General features: G+C 37.0%; 1 protein-coding gene and 1 pseudogene across 7 annotated transcripts in view; one reads left to right on the top strand and one right to left on the bottom strand.

The window, feature by feature from the left end:
- KIF27 (kinesin family member 27) overlaps window positions 1-24,495 on the top strand; it is a 94,680-nt gene that overhangs the window by 40,944 nt on the left and 29,241 nt on the right. For all 7 annotated transcript variants that reach the window (XM_015472622.3, XM_005210336.5, XM_015472619.3 and 4 more), the window contains 4 exons: window positions 1,177-1,332; window positions 8,665-8,870; window positions 14,457-14,654; window positions 23,239-23,349. In XM_015472622.3, the coding sequence (XP_015328108.2) occupies window positions 1,177-1,332; window positions 8,665-8,870; window positions 14,457-14,654; window positions 23,239-23,349 (671 nt within the window). The remainder of the gene's footprint in view (window positions 1-1,176; window positions 1,333-8,664; window positions 8,871-14,456; window positions 14,655-23,238; window positions 23,350-24,495) is intronic.
- Window positions 9,804-10,438, bottom strand: LOC107132713 (large ribosomal subunit protein uL22-like; annotated as a pseudogene).

Genomic DNA, 24,495 nt, shown 5'->3' with positions numbered 1-24,495 from the left:
AGAAGCATCTAGGGATTCTCAGAGACAGAAACTTGGTTTGGAGTGCTTTCCTGGCTTTTCCTTTATGTTCTCTGCTCTGTGCTCTGATTTCTTGTTCTTTTTACTCCTTAGTAAAGCTTTTTCACCAGTCAATTCTAGATAGAGTTATAGGCTAAATCTCTCAGAATGGGGATTTGATATTCAAACTTGAGTTTAACTTCCCACTCTTGCCTTCTTTAAAATCCATCTTAAGTAATTTACTGGGTGTTTCTTCACTGCTTCACTGGCACCCATGCCTACCATTAGTGGTGTATTTGATATTAGAGCCAACTTAGTCTAGCAGATGCTTGTAATGTTCACAACTGATGAGAATTTTATGCATTAAAAAATGGCATAAAAGATGTTTATGTTGCAAAAACTGTATGAGGAGATTTTAGCTCATTTTTCTTGGCTTATGAGTGGTGAAACACAAAGAATACAGAGAATATAAATAACATGATAAATAAGTCCTACACTGTGAAAATAGCATCTTTTTTAAGAGCCTAGGCATGTAATATTAAAACATGAAACGAAAATAGATTTTAAAAGTGTATAGTAGTATAGATAAGTGCTACAGTCACCATCCTTGAACCATTTGTCACTGGTCTACAACCAGGTAAGAAACTTATATCAGAATGTAAATCAGTGCATCAACTCCTTCATTGAAGAAGTCTATGAAAAAAGTCTCAGCTGAACTAAAACAGTGAGGTAATTGATCTATATTCTGGTACAAGACAGTAACAAACAGTATGGGCCCTGTTCTGATTAGTCTGGAATAGAATGCATTCTCTGATTACAGTAAAACTACAAGTTAGTAGGAAAAAAATGAAAACCTCTACCCATCTGGAGATTTAATAGCTTTTTTAAGTAGCTCAGATTAAAGAAAAAGTCAAATTGCAGAATATCTAAGAGCAATGAGAAACTGTGTCAGAACCTGCAGGATATGACTAGAGCATATACATGTTTTAAGGAAAGGAAAACTCACTGTAAGCTGGAAAACTAAAATCACAATTGCCATGTTTTTTCCTTCTCTGTCCCTTCCTCTGGTACTTCTAGACTGCTTCTGTGTCTGCTTTTTTTATTTTTAAACTCTTACTTTTGTTAAATGTTTCTGAGCAGATAGTTTTATTTCTCAGCTTTGTTTCTTTTATTTTGAAGATTTAAAGATTGAATGTCTCCAGGAGAGTCAAGAGTTAAATTTGCAAAAATTAAGAAATTCAGAACTCATACTTACTGAAGCTAAACAAAAAATGAGAGAACTTACTATTAACATCAAGATGAAGGAAGATCTGATTAAAGAATTAATTAAAACAGGTAATAGTATCTAGTGAACTTATGAGAAAGAAAAGGTTCTAAAGGTGCTTCTCATGTTGTAACATTTATTTTAATTTCTGATGCTCAGGACTATCCACGTCAGTCTGGAATTTGGTATAGCAAGGTGGGCTCTAAAGCCAATACGTGGAGGTTAATTATCAAAAGAATTTTATTATGTTCAATTTTATCTATGAATTGTCCTAACCAGTGTAAACTCTGTGTTGTCCTGAATCTCTGTGGCCCTTAATGTTTTTTGTCACTTTTTAAAGAAACGTTATTCTTGGCATCTGGAAATAAGATGTCCAAGATGTTTTCCTAACTCATTTTAGTAAATACCTATTTTAAATTATTGATCTTTACTTTCTTGAATAATTTGTTTTTAACATTAATTACAAGCTTTGTATTTTAACTGTAGATAACTTTTGTTTTTCTGAAGATGTAAGGATTTGTCCTTGAGAGCTGTCTTCTTGAGTGAGCCAGGCTTTCAGCTCCTCCCCTTAGTCTCAGATTCTACCAGGTTGGGTGTATATACCACCACCTTTCCTCACCATCCAGCTCCATTAGGCTTGCTCTAAAATGCACACCTCAAGTTTTTTTGGTTCCCCCAACTAATATACTCAAAGTATAAGCCTTGACTACTATGAAATTCAGTAAAGAATTGAAGGAATTAGACCACTAACATTTCTTTTCCCAGTTCCAATGCAGAACAACTCTCTGGTCTCCTGGGGGAACTGAAGGAGATACTACTAATACCTTCCTCTTCTTCAAGCCCAGGGCTATAATCACACTCAGACTACACAAATTATGGGTACCAGATCCTCTGCCAGCAAGGAGAAACTTGGCTTCGCTCTCCCTCCTCTTTCTTGAAGTCTAGCTTTTTAGCTGTCAGTCTTCCTTTCTCAACTTCCTTTCCCCTACAGTTGGATACAACTGAGCGCGTGCACGCGCGCGCACACACACGCAAACACACACACACACACACACACACACACATAGATGCTGTCCAAAGCATTTTTGTTTCTCATTCCTGGCAGTGCATCCTTCCAGCTCCAGTTATTTCACGTGTTTGATTTTGATTGTGCTCCTTCCTCGTAGGCAGGATCGATGCCAATAAACCTCCCTTAGGTGAATCTAGGAAACAGTTTAGAAGTTTAAATGGCTTCTGCATTCCCATGATTTCAGGGTAGTGTGCAGGGAACTTGAGGATATTTACTGCTCTAAAATAAATGATTTTCTTTCAGATAGGTTATCCCACCATGAGATGTCTAGCAAGCACACTTTTGTAGCCTGGTATACCCATCCGGCACCCCACTCTAATACTCTTGCCTGGAAAATCCCATGGATGGAGGAGCTTGGTGGGCTGCAGTCCATGGGGTCGCTAAGAATCGGACACTACTGAGTGACTTCACTTTCACTTTTCACTTTCATGCATTGGAGAAGGAAACGGCAACCCACTCCAGTGTTCTTGCCTGGAGAATCCCAGGGATGGGGGAGCCTGGTGGGCTACCGTCTATGGGGTCGCACAGAGTTGGACACGACTGAAGCGACTTAGCAGCAGCAGCAGCAGCATACCCATCCTGGTTGCCTTAAAATAGAGGATATCTGCACTTAAACTGAGCAGGTTCTCTTCTTGCTCATTACAATGGAGGGCAATTTGGAGCTTCCTGAAGACCCTTAGAGATGGTGTTTAGCAGAAGGGTCAATGTGTACTTCCTTTTCAAAGCCCTTTCCCTGAAGACTTCCCCAAATAGTAGCTACTTCAGCCAAAATGAATAACAATGACAATTATTCATCAGTTTTAATATATACTTTTTTCACATTATAATATCTCTGAAATCAGAATGCATCTTAAAAATCAGTGGCATTTCAGCATTTAACATGGTGTAATTGGTACTGTAGTTTTTCTTAGTGGTTCATAAAATATTGGTGTGTTAAACAATTTTTGGGACTTAGAGTCACTAAAACATTGTCATATATATTTTAAAGTTAGTCAGAATCAGAAATGTAGAGCCAGAAGACAACTTACATGTACTTATTTATAATTAATTAATTTTTTTAAATTAAAAGGTTTTTATTGAAATTTTGTTTTGTTTTTATTTTTATTTTTATTTTTTTTTAAATTTTATTAATAATTCAATGCCATTCTCCCAAATCTTCCCACCCTCTCCCTCTCCCACAGAGTCCATAAGACTGTTCTATACATCGGTGTCTCTTTTGCTGTCTCGTATACAGGGTTATCGTTACCATCTTTCTAAATTCCATATATATGCGTTAGTATACTGTATTGGTGTTTTTCCTTCTGGCTTACTTCACTCTGTATAATAGGCTCCAGTTTCATCCACCTCATTAGAACTGATTCAAATGTATTCTTTTTAATGGCTGAGTAATACTCCATTGTGTATATGTACCATAGCTTTCTTATCCATTCATCTGCTGATGGACATCTAGGTTGCTACTTGAAAAAAATTACTAAAAATTAAAAGATTTTATTAAAAAGTTAAAGAATTTTAAAATTCAGAGATTTATTTTAAAATTCAGAGATTTTAATTTATTAAAATTAATAAACTTTTATTAAAAATTAAGAGACTTTCAGGATACCAATATAACAACTGGACCCTATGATTATTCCTTCTATGAGCTCTAGACTCTTACTTCCCACTGCCATGGGTTTGCTAGTCCAGGAATAGCTGACTATTCAGAATAAATCAGAATCAAATTTTCAGGGTCAGTAGCTGGGCTTAGTGATGCTTTCTAAGGCCCACTAGACTTCACATTCCAGGATGTCTGGCTCTAGGTGAGTGATCACACCATCGTGATTATCTGGGTCATGAAGATCTTTTTTGTACAGTTCTTCTGTGTATTCTTGCCACCTCTTAATATCTTCTGCTTCTGTTAGGTCCATACCATTTCTGTCCTTTATCAAGCCCATCTTTGCATGAAATGTTCCCTTGGTATCTCTGATTTTCTTGAAGAGATCTCTAGTCTTTCCCATTCTGTTGTTTTCCTCTATTTCTTTGCATTGATGGCTGAGGAAGGCTTTCTTATCTCTTCTTGCTATTCTTTGGAACTCTCCATTCAGATGCTTATATCTTTCCTTTTCTCCTTTGCTTTTCGCTTCTCTTCTTTTCAAGGCTATTTGTAAGGCCTCCTCAGACAGCCATTTTACATTTTTGCATTTCTTTTTCATGGGGATGGTCTTGATCCCTGTCTCCTGTACAATGTCACGAACCTCCATCCATAGTTCATAAGGCACTCTATCTATCAGATCTAGTCCCTTAAATCTATTTCTCACTTCCACTGTATAATCATAAGGGATTTGATTTAGGTCATACCTGAATGGTCTAGTGGTTTTCCCTACTTTCTTCAATTTAAGTCTGAATTTGGCAATAAGGAGTTCACGATCTGAGCCACAGTCAGCCCCCGGTCTTGTTTTGCTGACTGTATAGAGCTTGTCCATCTTTAGCTGCAAAGAATATAATCAATCTGATTTCGGTGTTGATCATCTGGTGATGTCCACGAATAGAGTTTTCTCTTGCGTTGTTGGAAGAGGGTGTTTGCTATGACCAGTGTGTTTTCTTGGCAAAACTATATTAGTCTTTGCCCTGCTTCATTCTGTATCCCAAGGCCAAATTTGCCTGTTACTCCAGGTGTTTCTTGACTTCCTACTTTTGCATTCCAGTCATCACTGCAGATGGTGACTGCAGCCATGAAATTAAAAGACGCTTACTCTTTGGAAGGAAAGTTATGACCAACCTAGATAGCATATTCAAAAGCAGAGACATTACTTTGCCAACAAAGGTCCGTCTAGTCGAGGCTATGGTTTTTCCAGTGGTCATGTATGGATGTGAGAGTTGGACTGTGAAGAAGGCTGAGCGCCGAAGAATTGATGCTTTTGAACTGTGGTGTTAGAGAAGACTCTTGAGAGTCCCTTGGACTGCAAGGAGATCCAACTAGTCCATTCTGAAGGAGATCAGCCCTGGGATTTCTTTGGAAGAAATGATGTTGAAGCTGAAACTCCAGTACTTTGGCCACCTGATGCGAAGAGTTGACTCATTGGAAAAGACTCTGATGCTGGGAAGGGTTGGGGGCAGGAGGAGAAGGGGACGACAGAGGGTGAAATGGCTGGATGGCATCACTGACTCGATGGACGTGAGTCTGAGTGAACTCCGGGAGTTGGTGATGGACAGGGTGGCCTGGAGTGCTGCGATTCATAGGGTCGCAAAGAGTCGGACACGACTGAGCGACTGATCTGATCGATCTGATCTGATAATGAAAAAGACATATTTTTTGGGTGTTAGTTCTAAAAGGTATTGTAGGTCTTCCTTCTTGTAGGTCTTCCATTTCCTTCTCCAAGGGATCTTCCCAACCCAGGGATCTAACCCAGGTCTCCTGCAATGCGGGCAGATGCTTTAACTGCTGAGCTACCAGGGAAGCCCGTAGGTCTTCATAGAACCATTTAACTTCAGCTTCTTCAGCGTTACTAGTTGGGGTATAGACTTGGATTACTGTGATATTGAATGGTTTGCCTTGGAAACGAACAGAGATCATTCTGTCGTTTTTGAGATTCATCCAAGTACTGCATTTCGGACTCTTTTGTTGACCATGATGGCTACTCCATTTCTTCTAAGGGATTCCTGCCTGCAGTAGTAGATATAATGGTCATCTGAGTTAAATTCACCCATTCCAGTCCTTTTTAGTTCACTGATTCCTAAAATGCCGATGTTCACTCTTGCCATCTCCTGTTTGACCACTTCCAATTTTCCTTGATTCATGGACCTGACATTCCAGGTTCCTAGGCAATATTGCTCTTTACAGCATTGGACCTTGTTTCTATCACCAGTCACATCCACAACTGGGTATTGTTTTTGCTTTGGCTCCATCTCTTTATTCTTTCTGAAGTTATTTCTCCGCTGATCTCCAGTAGCATATTGGGCACCTGCTAGTGGAGGTGATGGAATTCCAGTTGAGCTATTTCAAATCCTGAAAGATGATGCTGTGAAAGTGCTGCACTCAATATGCCAGCAAATTTGGAAAACTCAGCAGTGGCCACAGGATTGGAAAAGGTCAGTTTTCATTCCAATCCCAAAGAAAAGCAGTGCCAAAGAATGCTCAAACTACCACACAATTACACTCATCTAACACGCTAGTAAAGTAATGCTCAAAATTCTCCAAGCCAGGCTTCAGCAATACGCGAACTGTGAACTTCCAGATGTTCAAGCTGGTTTTAGAAAAGGCAGAGGAACCAGAGATCAAATTGCCAACATCCACTGGATCATGGAAAAAGCAAGAGAGTTCCAGAAAAACATGTATTTCTGCTTTATTGACTATGCCAAAGACTTTGACTGTGTGGATCACAATAAACTGTGGAAAATTTTGAAAGAGATGGGAATACCAGAGCACCTGACCTGCCTCTTGAGAAACCTATATGCAGGCCAGGAAGCAACAGTTAGAACTGGGTGTGGAACAACAGACTGGTTCCAAATAGGAAAAGGAGTACGTCAAGGCTGTATATTGTCACCCTGCTTATTTAACTTATATGCAGGGTACATCATGAGAAACGCTGGACTGGAAGAAACACAAGCTGGAATCAAGATTGCCGGGAGAAATATCAATAACCTCAGATATGCAGATGACACCACCCTTATGGCAGAAAGTGAAGAGGAACTAAAAAGCCTCTTGATGAAAGTGAAAGAGGAAAGTGAAAAAGTTGGCTTAAAGCTCAACATTCAGAAAACGAAGATCATGGCATCTGGTCCCATCACTTCATGGGAAATAGATGGGGAAACAGTGGAAACAGTGTCAGACTTTATTTTTTGGGGCTCCAAAATCACTGCAGATGGTGATTGCAGCCATGAAATTAAAAGACGCTTACTCTTTGGAAGGAAAGTTATGACCAACCTAGATAACATATTCAAAAGCAGAGACGTTACTTTGCCAACAAAGGTCTGTCTAGTCAAGGCTACGGTTTTTCCAGTGGCCATGTATGGATGTGAGAGTTGGACTGTGAAGAAAGCTGAGCACTGAAGAATTGATGCTTTTGAATTGTGCTGTTGGAGAAGACTCTTGAGAGTCCCTTGGACAGCAAGGAGATCCAACCAGTCCATTCTGAAGGAGATCAGCCCTGGGATTTCTTTGGAGGGAATGATGCTGCAGCTGTAACTCCAGTACTTTGGCCACTTCATGTGAAGAGTTGACTCACTGGAAAAGACTCTGATGCTGGGAGGGATTGGGGGCAGGAGACAAGGGGACGACAGAGGATGAGATGGCTGGATGGCTTCACTGACTTGATGGACGTGAGTCTGAGTGAACTCCGGGAGTTGGTGATGGACAGGGAGGCCTGGCGTGCTGTGATTCATGGCGTCACAAAGAGTCGGACACAACTGAGGGACTAAACTGAACTGAACTGAGCTGGACTTAGAATGAAAAGAGATACAGAAATAATATTTATATTCTGTTTTTCTCTATGTTCTAAATATTCAAAAGAAAAGCATTTCAAAAAAATTTATCTTTAATAAGTTCAAATGAGATGAAAAGGAGAGGGAGCCAGCTCTAGATTAAAGGATTCTTAAGAAATATAACAATAAGATGTATTGTGACCTTATTTGGATTGTGATTAAAATAGACTAATTAAAAAAAAAATAGGCTAATTGTAAGACATTTTGAAACCATTGGGAAAGTCTGAATAGGGACTGGTAGGTATTAACATTGTTGGTATGATAATGACTTTTTGGTTATTTCCATATTCTGTATAAGTGCTTGTTAAAGTATTAATATATATAGGTAATGTTATGACATCTGGAATTGTTTTAAAGTTTTAAGTAAATTAAAGAAGAAAAAAGGCATAGATGAAAAAGCAGTGGCAAAATCTTGGTAACTCTTGAATCTGGGTGATGGAGATTCATTATCAGGATTATTCTCCTACTTTTGGTATGTTGAAAAATTTTCATAATAGTGAAAAAAAGAGAATTCAGAGATAGATTATCAGTAGTAGGAAGACAAATTATAGTAAGCCAGGGGCCGAAGAGTCACCCCAAATACCTTTCTAACTGGAGTTTGATGCCTGCATAGGTAAACTGCAAATTCAGAACAAAAGATGAACCAGAAAGAAGATTGAATGGCACCAGATGGGGACAGTCATTAAGGGTCTAATTCTCAAGAGGCCAGATGACAAGTTGTGTTTGGAATGTGAAGGGACAGCTAGATTTTTAATGCTATGCCTTAAATAGTTACATGGCCAGCATTTTAAGAGTAGGGAAATTTTATGTTTTTGGTGTTTTACTTAGTTTTTAAACATAATTTACAATTGTTATTACTATTATTATTATCATGAAGGTAATGATGCCAAGTCCGTAAGCAAGCAGTATTCTCTGAAAGTAACAAAACTTGAACATGAAGCAGAACAGGCAAAAGTGGAATTAACTGAAACAGAAAAGCAACTACAGGAACTGGAAAACAAAGATCTTTCTGATGTTGCTTTGAAGGTAAAATTACAGAAGGAATTTCGTAGAAAGATGGATGCCGCTAAGCTAAGAGTCCAGGTAATTTAAAAAATGTAATTGAGAAAACTTATTTAAGGCTTCCTGCTTTTGAGGATTCTTATACCCAGTTAGGAAAGAAGTAGGATTCAGTTTTTACTGGAAGAACTGGAAGGCAAGCTTTCTTTTCCAGTATGCTGGTGGGTTTGCATAGTTTGTCTGTGTAGTATATTTCTTCATTCAAGAAGTGTATTTTAACCTTTTTATCAAAACTACATGATTATAAATGAAGATAACCACAGAAATAGTGTTATTTTCTGAAGGATAAAAATTAACTAATGATTAAATAATCATATATAAAATATCTGGTATGTATATAGCACTTTCTTGACATTCAACAATGATACCTTTTAGATAGTTTACTGAAATTATAAGTGATTGGTTTAAGAAAGGTTAATAATTGAATACTAGTTGTGCTTGTTGAAGTCGCTCAGTCGTGTCTGACTCTTTGCGACCCCATGGACTATAGCCTACCAGGCTTCTCCATCCATGGGATTCTCCAGGCAAGAATACTGGAGTGGATTACCATTTCCTTCTCCAGGGGATCTTTCCGACCCAGGGATCAAACCCGGGTCTCCCACATTGGAGGCAGATGCTTTAACCTCTGAGCCACCAGGGAAGCCTACCGAGTATTACTGCATCTTATTCTTAATTTCCTAATGCTGGACTTTGCTACAACCTCAAACATAGCTAAAGACTTATATTCTATGAGAAATACTCCATTACAGAGAGTTACTGTGTATGAAGTTATTCCCAAATGCTTTTGGTATGGTCAGAGTGCTTTGTTAGTCTGCTTATAGTGAATTTGCTAAAATGCCTTTTCCATTTCTTTTGATTCATAATCTGTTGCTTTCATATTGTTTCCACTGTAGGTAGAATGAAATTGTAGTCAACCTAGTCAGCGCATTAGTTGTCTGTTTTTTAACTGTGCCACAGTTATTTTCTTTCTTTTTTTTTTTTTTACTTTTATTTGCATTTATTTTTTGCGGCATTTATTCCTGGGCCATAAGTTTTTGTTTCTTCAGTTTCTTCTGGGATATCTTTTTCTTCTGTGCAACCTCCTCTTCTGGTTTAGGAACAATCTGTTCTTTTTCAGAAAGGATCCTCTCAGTGTGGCAGGGAGAGCTCCTGTAGGGGCTCATCCGACCGTGAGCTCTGTAAGTCCTGCGCTGCATCTTGGGGGCTTTGTTCACTTGGATGTGCTCCATGACCAGAGAATCTACATCTAAGCCCTTAAGTTCAGCGTTACTCTCTGCATTTCTGCGCATGCGTAGTAAAAATTCAGCACTCTTTTTGGGCCACCGACCCTGCGTCCAGCCCCACTCTTTGGCCTGTGCACACCTACCAACTCCACTGTTGTAACGACGGAATGGCACACATTGCTTCTTTAAAGTGACATCCTTCAGGTACTTGGTGGCTTTTCGGATATGCATACCCTTATGGCCTGGGCAGTTTCACGAGTGTTCTTAAAGCGAACACGAAGATTTGAACCTCTTGATTTGCATGATTTTGTGGGGTTTTCTGGGTCAAGTGAACAGCGCACCATTTTTAGGGGTCACCTCAGGCCGCTTACCGAAAAAGCCACAGTTATATTCTTTAAACAAGATAAGTGTTCATTGCACACCTCCTGTGTACCAGGTTCTATTCTAGATGGGGATGCAAAAGTGAATAGAGCAAGAGTCCCTCCTTCTAGAGTTTTTAATGCTACCTCAAATATATGGATGTTGCCATTAAAGGTTCTTTTTACTTAAGTAGCCCTCAAGTCAACACCAAGTTAAAATAACATGACTTGACACTTTGCACTTTCCTTTTGAATACATATTTTCCCTTAGCAGTTCACCTCAGAGAGTCTTGGGATCAATTCTTTTTTATTTCTCAGCCACTTAAATTAAGGCTATGATATCTAACAAAGTACTCATTTTAACAAAACATTAATAGAACAAAACAATTAAGAATTTTCCTTTGTGATTATTATGAAATTAATAATTTCATAGGTTTATATCCTACTTTTAGTACTGATAGTAATTTTTATACTCAAAATCAACAAGAACCAGTCTCGTGGTAATCAATCTACTGAGCTTCTCTATTTCTTCATAATTCAGTCCTGGAAGATTGTAGGTATCTAGGAATTTATCCATTTCTTCTAGGTTATCCAATTTTTTGGTTTATAATTATTGATCATAGTCCGTTATGATCCTTTGTATTTCTGTGGTTCAGATCAGTTCAGTTGCTCAGTCATATCCGACTCTTTGCTACCCCATGGTCTGCAGCACGCTGTGCCTCCCTGTCCATCACCAACTCCCAGCATTTACTCAAACTCATGTTCATTGAGTTGGCGATGCCATCCAACCATCTCATCTATCGTCCCCTTCTCCTCCCACCTTCAATCTTTCCCAGCATCAGAGTCTTTTCCAGTGAGTCAGTTCTTCGCATCAGGTAGGCACAGTATTGGAGTTTCAGCTTCAGCATCAGGCCTTCCAATGAATATTCAGGACTGATTACCTTTAGGATGAACTGCTTGGCTCTCCTTGCTGTCCAAGGGACTCTGAAGACTCTTTATACCACAGCATTTCTGTGGCATCACAATACAAATTCAGAAACAAATTCTCTTTCCTTTCTGATTTTATCTCTTTTTTTCTTGCTGAGCCTGGCTAACTTGTCAATTTTATTTATCTTTTCAAAGAACCAGCTCTTAGTATTGATCTTTTCTGTTGTTTTCTTTTAGTCTCTATTTCATTTATTTCTACTCTGATCTTTATTATTTTCTTTTTTCTACTAACTCTTGGCTTTGCTTGTTCTTTTCCTAGTTTTTTTAGGTGTAATGTTAGAAGATTGTTTATTTGAGATTTTCATGTTTCTTGATGTAAGCCTGTATCACTGTCCACTTGCCTCTTAAAACTGCTTTTGCTGTGTCCCATAGATTTTGGACAGTTGTGTTTCCATTTTCATTTGTCTCAAGGTACTTTTGATTCTTTTCTTTGTTGGCCTCTTGGTTGCTTAGTAGCACATTGTTTAGTCTTCATGTGTTTGTGTTTTTTCCCAATTTTCTTGAGATAGCCAAAATTATTATTTTTCTAAGTAGGTTATAGCCAAAATTATTATTTTCCTATGGAGGTTATTATATTTGCCATATAAATCTATAGCTTAAGCCTTATTTGTGGATTTAGCAAAGATTATTTTTATGATTGAGATTAAAAGATTACATGAAGGATTATTTACAGTGTTTGTGAATTATCATGTCCTTTTTTGTTTTCCATGTTTCTTGTTGTGTAACTTTTTCTGCTGAAAGTACTGATAAGGAAAGGAAAGAACTTACTTAAGTTCAAAAGAAATTCTGATAGGCCAAGGACTGAAATAAGTTTCCCTTGTAGTTGTAGAAATTTCTGTACCTTTGCCATATACATGCACAGCTGCGGATGCTCAAGATGACAAGGATGGTGGTAGGGAGAAGAAGGAGGGTGATAGTTAAGTGTCTACAAAGTGCTCTATACACACAAGATGTTTTATATGTATTATTTAATCATTATTTAATCCTTTGAAGTGTGTATTTTTACACGCTTACAAATGAGGAAACAGGTTTATGAAGGTAAAATAACTTACTCATCGTCATATAATTGTGATGATAAAAGTGGTTTTTGGTACACTAACAGTTCATACCATTTAAAAATATTGAAATACTAGTTGTTTTATTGGTATAATGAAGTTATTTTAGTTTTTAAAACTTAAATTTGTATTAATTAAAAAATCTGAAATCTGTGTTCTTTGCCTTTGGATATATATATAGCATTATATGTTGTATTAATATTTTAATGCTAACAGAGTACACATTCCACATTTGAGCATCTGTGGAATAAGCACAAAAGACAATGACAACCTATCTCACTTGTAAATAAGATTATCAGTACTTATACTGATGTTTTCAATATCATGTGGAAAAGGCACTACAGTACTAATATTAACATTTTTGCTCCAATATTGCAATTACTGTCAAAAATAAGTGACAAAACCAGGGACCAAATTCAGGCTTGGGAAACTGCAGAGTCCTGTGGCATCCAAGCTAGTAGTACTCAAAGCAGTCCACTGCAGATTATTCATTATTGGTCTGCAGCGGGATAAAGGTAAATAGGAGCACAGCTTCCCTCATCAAAAAAAGTCTTGCATGGAAACACCATCAGCTGAATCTAATAATGACCTTCATGGTGCAGGCTGACCGCAGTCTGTGACGGGTACTGGTCCACAGACCACCCTTTGAATAACCCTGCTCCTAAGCTACAATGCGTCTGTGAATACTTAATTTAATTAAAACAAAATGTGTTTTTTTTCCCCCCAGCAGTTTATTGCCAAGATAAAAGAAATAATTAATTGTAATCTACATAACTTACAAATAACCTCACCTTAACTTTATTTCATGTAAGATGTACTTAGTGCAATGCTAAAGTATTTAATACAAATCTGTTTGTTTGATCAAGATTAAATTGAAACACTGGTATTTTATATTAATATAGTAAGCTCTTCACAGATGTTCACAGATTTTTAGTGCTGTCTATGGATAACTTTTGCTAGAGAGCAAAAGCTTTACTTATGATAATTAAAATAATAATTATAACGGTTACTGTCTGGGAAAATGGTATAATTTCTGGTCATTTTAACTCAGGGATTAATGATTTAGGCTATAGCTGGATTTTAAATATGAGTACAATAGAATACTATGCAGTCATATAGAACAAATCTATGTGGAAAGACCTCTAAGATAAATTATATAGAAAAAAAAGGAGGTGGAGAATAGTCTACCTAGAATATATATACATAAAGTTATTTATATGCATATAAATTATTTCTTCAAGAATACTTAAGAAATTGGTAATTTTGTTTCAGGAAGCAGGACAGGTAGATTAGAGTCTTTTTAAATATAAGTTCAGTTTTGTATTGTTTTAATTTTTATTATGTACATAAAGTATTTTTAAATTAAAACACTCAAAAAAAGAAGCAGCAATGTTGGTTTTGTTCTATTTGGCTGCCAGCACCAGGAAGGTTCATCATTCTTTACATCTTGTGAAAATTATGATAGTTGACTGATTGTAAAAGTAGAAATATAGAAAACAATTGTGAAACTGTCAAGAATAAATTAAAATCTAGGAAGAAATGCCAACATGTGTAATTTTTTTTTTGTAGAAATATCAAGTATATTAATAAGAAATGCATACAAGTTTGACTATCACGTTTCACATATTGCAAATATATATACACAAATAGATGATAGAAATCCCTTAAAATTGTTGAAATAAATTTCAAAGTAAAAATAATGTAACTGATATGAAATATTCAAAGATTATAAAAAACTGTTTAAAGGCATTTTTCACATTTTAATTGAATATTTTTTAAATTAAAAAAATAATTTTAATTCATTTTATTTTATTTTTTTTCTTTGTTTCTTTTTTTTTTAATTTTATTTTATTTTTAAACTTTACAGTATTGTATTGGTTTTGCCAAATATTGAAATGACATGTGTAATTAAATGAAAAGTTTTAAGTTCACTGGAAGGATATGAGAAATGCAATTTTTTATTTTTAAATATTCCATGTGATCCAGGTCTTACAGAAGAAGCATCAAAATAGTAAGAAATTGGCATCACTGTCAATCCAAAATGAGAAACGTGCTAATGAACTAGAGCAGAATGTAGATCACATGAAATATCAAAAGGTACAGCTGCAAAAAAGACTTCGAGAAGAAAACGAAAAAAGGAAACAACTGGATGCAGAAATTAAGCGGGATCAACAAAAAATCAAAGTAATATTGTCATACTTTCCTGCTAAGCATAATATGAAATGTTCAATGGCTCAGAGCTAATGAAACCAAGGTCTTGATTCAGTTGGCTTGTGAGGTATCTAACCTTGGCCTGTCCTTGGCTGCTGTTCCCATTCACCTTAAAACTTTGTTGATCTACATAGTAAAAGCTATTTATTGAATTCTGAGTACTGTCTTGAAGGCTTTGACTTCACAAAAGAAAATGCAATGATAATTTCTCTAACTAGGACCTTAACTTCAGTTGAGGCTGTCAAAAACATCAATTTATGAAGCTGACTTTCTAAAAAATATCTAACATTTGACTAGGATTTCCCATTTTCAAAGTGCTTTGACATGCCTTGTCCAGGTGTCAGCATAGGAAAAAGTACAAGGTAAAAATGATGGTACCATTTCATTCCTAGTGTGCAGAAAAGTGGTCAGACCTGTGTGCCTAGCAGTTGTAGGCTGGGAGGAACTAGTGGTATCAGCCCAGACTCTGGAGCTTGGCTAGTGTGTGTTCAAATCCCAACTCTCTCATTCTTGGCTAGACCATTTATTGGGAAAATCACTTACCCTCTCTGTGTCTGTTAATTCTTAAATATCCTTATCATACTTGCCTCAGTAGGGCTCTTCTGAAGAAAAGGAGGCTGATAATAATCATAATAACAACAATAACGAACACTTATCTAGCACTGTGTATCAGGCTCTGTTCTATTGAAATGTTAAGCCGAACCAAAGGTTTGGGACGTAATTGGAGGTTTCCTAGATTTTAAACTTAGGAAAGTAACATATTCTCAGACCTTAGAAAAAAGAATGACAGAATTTAGACACGGAAGGGAACTTAAAGAGCATTTAAGCCAAGTTACTGATTCTTTATTTTTTTTTTAAACACTTTTATTGAGATATACTTCACATATCATGCAGTTTACCAATGTAAAGTGTATAGTTCAGTGAGTTTTGGTATATTACATTATTGATTTTTATAAACTGTGGTAAAATATAATATGAAATTGAACATTTTTACCTTGTTTAAGCATATAATTCAATGGCATTAATTACATTCACAGTGTTGTGCAACCATCGTCCCTTATCTTTTTTTAAACCTTTTCATCACCTTCAGTAACCATTAAGCAGTGAGTCCTTTTCCCCCTCTTTCCCCCAGCACCTGGTAATCTTAATCTACTTCTGTATTTATGAATTTGCCTATTCTCAACATCTTATAAAAGTGAAATCATACAATATCTGTCCTGTGTCTGGCTTATTTCATTTAGCATAAAGTTTTCAAGGTTCAGCCATGTTGTAGTATATATCAGAACTTCATTCCTTTTTATGACTGGGTAATATTCCATTACATGCATATACAACATTTTTTTTCTACGTTTATCTGATAGACACGTGGGTTGTTTCTACCTTTTGGCTGTTGAATAGTGCTGTGATAAACATTGGCATAGAAGTAACTGTTCAAGTCCCTGCTTTCAATTTGGACTTGAAATACCTTGATGTGGAATTGCTGGGTCATATGCTAATTCTGTGCTTAGCTTTTTCAGAAACTACCAACTGTTTCTGATAGTGACAGCACCATTTTACATTCTTACCAACAATGTTTGAGGGGTCTGACTTCTCATCTTCATCAACACTTGTTATTTTCTGTTTCTTTTTTGTTATAGTCATCCAAGTACATGTGAAGTGGAATGTCATTATGATTTTGATTTGCATTTCCATATTGACTAATGATATTGAGCATCTTTTCATGTGTTTATCGGCCATTTGTATATCTTTTTTGGAGAAAAGTCTTTTGAAGTTGTCTTTTTTCATTGGATTGTCTTTTGTTACTGAGTTGTGGGAATTCACTCTATTCTGGACGTTAAACTTTGATACATGACTTCCAAATATGTTTTTTCCATTCTGTAGATTATCTTTGCATTTTCTTGATAATATTCTTTGATGTGCCAAAGTTTTACATTTTTATGATGTTCCAGTTCATCTGTTTCCTTTTTTTCACTTGCGCTTTTCTGTTCCTTTTTTTCACTTGCGCTTTTAGTGTCATATCTAAGAATTCATTTCCAGATCTAAGGTCATAAGGACTTACCCACCCCGTGTTGTCTTCTGGAGTTTTATGGTTTTAGCTCTTGTGTTTAGGTCCTTGGGCCATTTTGAGTTAATTTTTGTATGTGGTGTGAGGTAGGGGACCACCTTCATTCTTTTGCATGTGGAAATCCAGCACCATCTACTGAAAGACAATTATTTTTCTGTTGAATGGACTTGGTACCCTTGTCAAAAATCAGTTGACGATAGATCTATGAATTTGTTTCTAAACATTCAGTTCTATTCCATTTGTTTCTGTGTCTGTCCTTGTGCCAGTACACACTGTTTTGTTTACAGTAGCTTTGCAGTAGATTTTGAAATTGGGAATTAAGTCCTCCAACTTTGTACTTTTCCAGCATTGTTTTGGCTATTCGGACCTTTGCAATTCCATATGAATTTAAGGGTCAGCTTTTCCATTTTGGGAAAAAAGTCATTGGAATTTTGATACGGATTGTGTTGACTGTGTAGGTCTCAAGAGTAGTATTGGCATCATGGCAATATTAAGTTTTCTTATCCAGGAGCATGGGGTGTATTTTTTTATTTTTAATATTTTCTCCATTTTATTTATTTATTTATTTCATTTTCTGGCTATGCTGAGTCTTAATTGCTCTGGAGTTTTTTCTGTAGTTGTGGTAAGTGAAGGGCTACTCTTCATTGCAATGAGCGGGCATCTCATTGCGGTGGCTTCTCTTATTGGGGAGCAGGGCTCTTGGCACAAGGGCTTCATTAGTCGCAGTGCTTGGGCTCAGTTGTTGTAGTTTCTGGGATCTAGAACACAGGCTCAGTAGTTGTTCTGCAGGGGCTTCGTTGCTCCACAGCATGTCAGATCTTCCTGAATTGGGAATTGAACCTGTGTCTACTGCACTGGCAGGTGGACTCTACCACCCAGCCATGGGAGAAGCCTGGGGTGGTCTTTTCATTTCTTCTTTAATTTCTTTCATAGTATTTTAAAAATTTTAGTGTGCTAGTCTTTTACCTTCTTGGTTAAATTTATTCCCAGATATTTTATTCTTTTAGATGTTACTGTAAATGGAATTGCTTTCTTAATACTCTTGAGTTACTCATTCTTAATATTGTGATAATTATTATTTATAGAAAATAAATAAAATTTATTATTTATCTTCATTCAATACTGTGCTAAGCACTTACATGCTTTATCTCATTTATGTCTTTGTCTGTTCCTATATTTCCAGCTTTTCTTTTTCTGCTAGATTCTTTCTTTAAACAGCTTAGATTTTTCTCATCTGAAAATTATTCTTCATCAACTTTATACTTCTGTCTCTCTCTCTTCTTCTCTTTATAACCAAACTGCTTGGAAAAGTTTACTATATTTGATTCTGTTTCTTTTCTTTTCATTTGTTCTCTTGTCTTCTCCAGCCTGGTTTCTGGGTCTTGGCTGTACCATTCACTTCAAAGCTCTTGAGAAGAACATCAGTGCTCTCTCTGTGACTGAAGTCCTTAACATTGCATTCAACATAGTTAAGTACTTCCTCCATCTTGAGATATTTTCCCCTTTGCATTTGTGAAGTTATATTTACCTTGTTTTTCTTCTCTGATTGCTTGTTCTTTGTCTTTGCTAGCTTATCCTACACTATCGTTTCTTTACTTACGGGAATTACTCCAGACTCTAGCCTATGTCCTCTTTATTTTCCATACTTTGGCCTGGGTGTCTCTTTTCCCATGACTACAGTTTAACTCTGACAACTCCCAGGTTTAATCCTTAATACCAGATTTACCATTAGAGCTATGGATTCACACATCCAACCATTGGCATCTTTATTGGGTTGTCTTATAGGTGATCCACACAGTCAAAGGCTTTGGCTTAGTCAACAAAGCAGAAGTAGATGTTTTTCTGGAACTCTCTTGCTTTTTCGATGATCCAGTGGACGTTGGCAATTTGATCTCTGGTTCCTCTGCCTTTTCTAAATCCAGCTTGAACACCTGGAAGTTCACGGTTCACGTACTGTTGAAACCTGGCCTGGAGAATTTTGAGCATTACTTTGCTAGTGTGTGAGATGAGTGCAATTGTGCAGTAGTTTGAGCATTCTTCGGCATTGCTATTCTTTAGGATTGGAATGAAAACTGACCTTTTCCAGTCCTGTGGTCACTGCTGAGCTTTCCAAATTTGCTGGCATATTGAGTACAGCACTTTCACAGCCTCATCTTTTAGGATTTGAAATAGTTCAGCTGGAATTCCATCACCTCCACTAGCTTTGTTCATAGTGATGCTTCGTAAGGCCCACTTGACTTTGCATTCCAGGATGTCTGGCTCTAGGTGAGTGATCATACCATTGTGATTATCTGGGTCATGAAGATCTTTTATGTATAGTTCTTGTGTGTATTCATCCACCTCTTCTTAATACTTAATACCAAAGCCTTTGATTGTGTGGATCACAACAAACTGTGGAAAATTCTTTAAGAGATGGGAATACCAGACCACCTGACCTGCCTCCTGAGAAATCTGTATGCAGGTCAAGAAGCAAGTTAGAACTGCACATGGAACAACAGACTGTTTCTAAATTGGGAAAGGAGTATGTCAAGGGTGTATATTGTCACCCTGCTTATTTAACTTATATGCAGAGTACATCATGAGAAATGCTGGACTGGATGAAGCACAAACTGGAATCAAGATTGCCAGGAGAAATATCAATAACCTCACATATGTAGACGACACCACCCTTATGGCAGAAAGCAAAGAAGAACTAAAGAGCCCCTTGATGAAAGTGAAAGAGGAGAGTGAAAAAGTTGGCTTAAAGCTCAACATTCAGAAAACTAAGATCATGGCATCTGGTCCCATCACTTCATGGCAAATAGATGGGGAAACAGTGGAAACAGTGGCAGACTTTATTTTGGGGGGCTCCAAAATCACTGCAGATGGTGATTGCAGCCATGAAATTAAAAGACACTTCTTGGAAGGAAAGTTATGACCAACTTGGACAGCATATTAAAAAGGAGAGACATTACTTTGCCAACAAAGGTCTGTCTAGTCAAAGCTGTGGTTTTTCCAGTGGTCATGTATGGATATGAGAGTTGGACTACAAAGAAAGCTGAGCACTGAAGAACTGATACTTTTGAACTGTGGTGTTGGAAAGGACTCTTGAGAGTCCCTTGGACAGCAAGGAGATCCATCAAGTCCATCCTAAAGGAAGTCAGTCCTGAATATTCATTGGAAGGACTGATGATGACGCTGAAACTCCAATACTCTGGCCACCTGATGTGAAGAACTGACTCTGGGAAAGACCCTGATGCTGGGAAAGATTGAAGGTGGGAGGAGAAGGGGACGACAGAGGATGAGATGGTTGGATGGCATCACCAACTCAATGGATGTGAGTTTGAGTAAACTCGGGGAGTTGGTGATGGACAGGGAGGCCTTGTGTGCTGCAGTCTATGTGGTCACAAAGAGTCGGACACGACTGAGCAACTGACCTGACTGACTTATAGGTGAATTCAGGATCTTTCTTATCTCCTCACTACTCTTCCTCCCTGCTCCCTTAATGGGGGGGAAGTAAAGTTTTCCAGTGTACTTTACATGACATTTCAGTGCATTCAGTTGAGTAGACTAGAAATTTATCAATCATTCTTGACTGTGTCGTCTTCCTCCTTACCCATATCCAGTGAACCAAAAAGCTGTACAGGCTGAATCTTCTGATGTCAGTTCTTGTTTCATTGCCAACAGCCTGGTCTGTGTGTTGCGGTCCTTCCTCCAGTCTGAGGAGCAGGCCCACCTCTTAGTCCTGTGGTCTTTGGGTCTCAGCTTCTCATCTCTCATGAACCCTGGCTTAAACCAACAAGACATAGCACTCTCTAAATCTTTGTTTAGGGAAAAGAAAGAAGCTTTTGAGTAGAACACATAGTCTGCTGAAATGCAACTCTTCTGGTAACTAAAACTTAGCACTTTCTTATCTGGGGTAATTTTGTTCCTTCTAGCCATCTCTCTCACTATTCCAGGAAAAGAAACAGTCTTCCCTGAAGATATATTGAAATTTCTATTACTTCATGCAAAAACAGCATCTGCTCAGAGTCCTAAGGGACATCTTGTTTGCTGTTGTGGAACTAGCTTTCTAACATTTCATTTTTCACTTGACTAAACCATTTCCAGTGAATACTAGGACTTCTGCATAGGTTCTTCTTAGAGCAGCAGTTCTTAACTGAAATAGTAAAGAAAAGATATGGGAACCCCTGAAATTGTGGATCAGTGTGTGATATGGGACTTTTACTTCTCTAAGCACCAATTTCCTCATCTGTAAAATGGGATTTATAATGGTATCTGTTTCATAGGATTATTGTGAGGGTTAAATGGGATAATTAAATAGATGTGAAAAGCATAGCACAGTACCTGGTAGACAGCTATTTTAATATTATGTTAGGGATTACAATATATGGTAAAGGTAATAATTTCTAGAGCAACATACAGAAGAGGGAATTAGATCACCTGTTACATACTTTGAAAGCATGTGTAGAAAAACGAATAGTAGAGAGGCAGCCTTGGTATAAGGTGCCTTTATTTCAGCATCCTAAAGTCACTGTGACTGTGACAGGAGCTGAATTACAGCTGTGAACAAACAATAGGGAAGCATGAAAAATTAATGGTTAGTAAATATAAGAGGGTCTAAATTCACTCATAATTCAACTCAAGTGGGCATAGAAAATTTCTTTATTGAATCTATAGTAGCCTCGTGTTCTTTATGATACTCCTCCCACCCTGCCCAGCCCAATCCATGTCATAATAATTGCTGGAAATATCATAGGAACTAACCAAATATTCAATCTGTTCAAACCTTATTCTGATAGTTTAGACATTTCCTTCAAATAATTCTCAGTTCTCTTGAATAAGAATATTCCATTTTTTCCTCCCCATGCTTCTCGAATATAGGCTCCAGTGTATGTGGTGTTCCATTGTGCAGCTTTATTGCATCACATGGAGTTGAGGAGGAGGGACTCCCTGAGTTTCACTTGGTTCTTTCCTGTGACTGGCTGGAATCTGCTCTCCCTTGTCCACCTTTCCCGCCTGGCCCCTGGTGTGAAGCCAGTATAGTCTACACACTGGTCTCACTTTCAGTGTAGAGTGTAGAGGAGCTCTGGCTTCATCTCTTTTCCCTAGTTGTCCTCAACTCATCATCCTCATTCTCCAAGTGCAAGGAGTCCAATTAGTTGCTGTTCCCTGATCATAGTTCTGTTCTTTCAGCAAGACTGCGTGGACCTATGGTGGGTATGAAGCCTCTGCACTGCAGTCCCCATTCTCTCTGCCCTCAGTGACACGTTTACTTATCATCCCCTTCCTAGGTCAAAACTCAAGAGTAAAACTGGGATACACATATTTCTTACTCTCTTTTTCCTCTTTTCGGCCATTTCCAGACCTGGAAAATGGTAGACTTCCCTTTTACTTCCTTTTTTTCAGTACTTCCAAAATTCCCTATGGAAAAGGTACAATTTGGGGGTCTTCCCTGGTAACTCAGATGGTAAAGAATCTGCCTGCAATGCAGGAAACTCAGATTTGATCGCTGGGTGGGGAAGATCCCCTGGAGAAAGGAATGGCAACCCACTCCAGTATTCTTGCCTGGGAAGTTCCATGGACAGAGAAGCCTGGTGAGCTATATAGTCCATGGGGTTGCAAAGAGTTGGACAGAACTGAGCAACTAACACACACACACACACAAGGTACAATTTTCATTTTATTATGAATTTGTCAGAGCCCAAGACCTTTGTAAAACAAGAACTAGTAGAAAAATGAAATAAAAATTAAAATATACAGTAAGTCTATCTTTTAATTATTAGATTCAATAGACATAAAATTATTCTGTTAAATTGTTGTAAAAGGTTCTAAACACTTACTTTTAATTTCTGTACTTATCCATCATGGACCAGTAAGAAATAGCAGTGCAGACCAGCCCACTTTGAGTTCATGGCTTCCTTCCAGATTCTTGCTAAGCTTTGGTGGTGGACAGTAACATCGTCTCTAAACCCCAGTAGAACACATGGGCCCTCTTGACTTGACTCTTAAGATGTGAATGGAAACTGAAGGAATTTGGAAAATACTCTGCAGAGGACCATGATCAGTCTTGAAAGACTATTCTCATGCTGAAAAATCTGAGTTTTGAATGCTGGAACCTGAGTATTACTTTTCTTTTTACATTTCTCCTGTGATAAATTCTAATATCCCTGTTGCAGATGGGTACCTTGGGTGGACTCACTGAAGGTAATGAACTCAGAAAGGCAAGAGAAAAGTGGATTTATAATTTTTATACTCTTACCCTTGTTACTCTCATTTGTAACACAGGCGAAAAATGAAAAAAAATACCTAGCTTTTCTGATTTTTGCTGTGAGATTTTATTGCTTGAATGGCTAACATTATTTTCTTCCTTAATAGCCCCAAGCTTCATCTACTTGTTTTCTTTCTCTTTGCAACTAGGAAAGTAAATATTAAAATGATTATCTGCATAAATACTTATTGATGGCCATGTAGTAAAAGCAATAAGGTGATTTAAATTCCTGTTTTCTATAGGAACTACAGTTAAAAACAGAACAGAAAGATCTAAAACTGAAAGCTGAGGACCTTGATGCATTTAAGATGAAAAGGAGAAAAGGTTCGTTTGGAAGTATAGACCAACTCCAGGTTTGTCGATTCTATTTAGTGTTTCCTGGTTTCTTTTCCATGTGATGGTTGTCTAAGTAGAGGTAAAAAGAGGTGGACTCTAAATAAAATCTTCAAACACTAAACTTTACTGCTGGAGTACAAAATTTCTAATATTTCTCCTGAAACTTTTCTGTTATTAAAAAGTAATTTCTCATCTAGAAATGCGCTGTACTTTTGTTTTGAATTTATTTTTAATTGAAGGATAATTGCTTTACAGTATTGTGTTGGTTTCTACCCAACATCAACATGAATGCTGTATTCTTACTTCAGTAGAAATGAGTTTATTTGAATGTTGTGAAATGTAAACATGAAAACTAGATTATGTTTATCCTTATGTCAAGACTGGTTTATTCCCTTGGAAACAGATATATTTCTAAAGATAAGAGCTCTCTTCTACTCAAACACAACCAAATTGTATATGCACAATATGTAATATATTAAAAAGCTGTTGTCTTAATGCCACATTTAAAAAATGAAATTCATAAATTAATATTAAAGTTCAAAGAAACAATTTTATGTAAATTAGGAATGGCAGTACTAAAAGTCTTAAAAATTACTGTACTTAAAACTAGAATTACCCTCAAATGCAAACGCATCAACCTAATTCTGAAAAAATTATTTGCTCTTCTTAAATCTTATATATTAATATTTTAACAGTAGGATTTAGGACATGCATGTATTCTCAGTTATTTTACTAGTGCTTTTTAGAAATTAGTTAAAGAGCTTTCTCTCTGACATGCCTGGTAATAATATTTTTGGGTGGAAGGGTATGTGAAGGAGTAGAAGAGGTAGGAAAGCATAGAATAGTTAGCGCAGCTTTACAAAACGTTAAGAATCTAAATTTAAATGAATACAATAATAGGTTCTCACAGCCTGCATTGACTTTGTTGGGTTAAAAATAATAATAAACAAACAAAGCTTCCTGCTTTTTTTTTTTTAACCTTCCTGCTTTTTAGTGTTCTAAAACAACATTTTCCAGAATTTGACTCTAAATAAGATTATAAATTAATCAATATGACTATCCAAAAAGCTTATAATAGGACCTTGTTTTGATATGAAACTCTTTTATAAGAAGAAAGTATTTAAAATTGGCACTGTGTGGTAGGACTATTTACTGTAAGAGAG

This window comes from Bos taurus, chromosome 8 (genome assembly GCF_002263795.3).
Source record: "Bos taurus isolate L1 Dominette 01449 registration number 42190680 breed Hereford chromosome 8, ARS-UCD2.0, whole genome shotgun sequence".
NCBI classification, from domain to species: domain Eukaryota; kingdom Metazoa; phylum Chordata; class Mammalia; order Artiodactyla; family Bovidae; genus Bos; species Bos taurus.
This window is presented reverse-complemented; position numbering and strand designations above follow the sequence as displayed.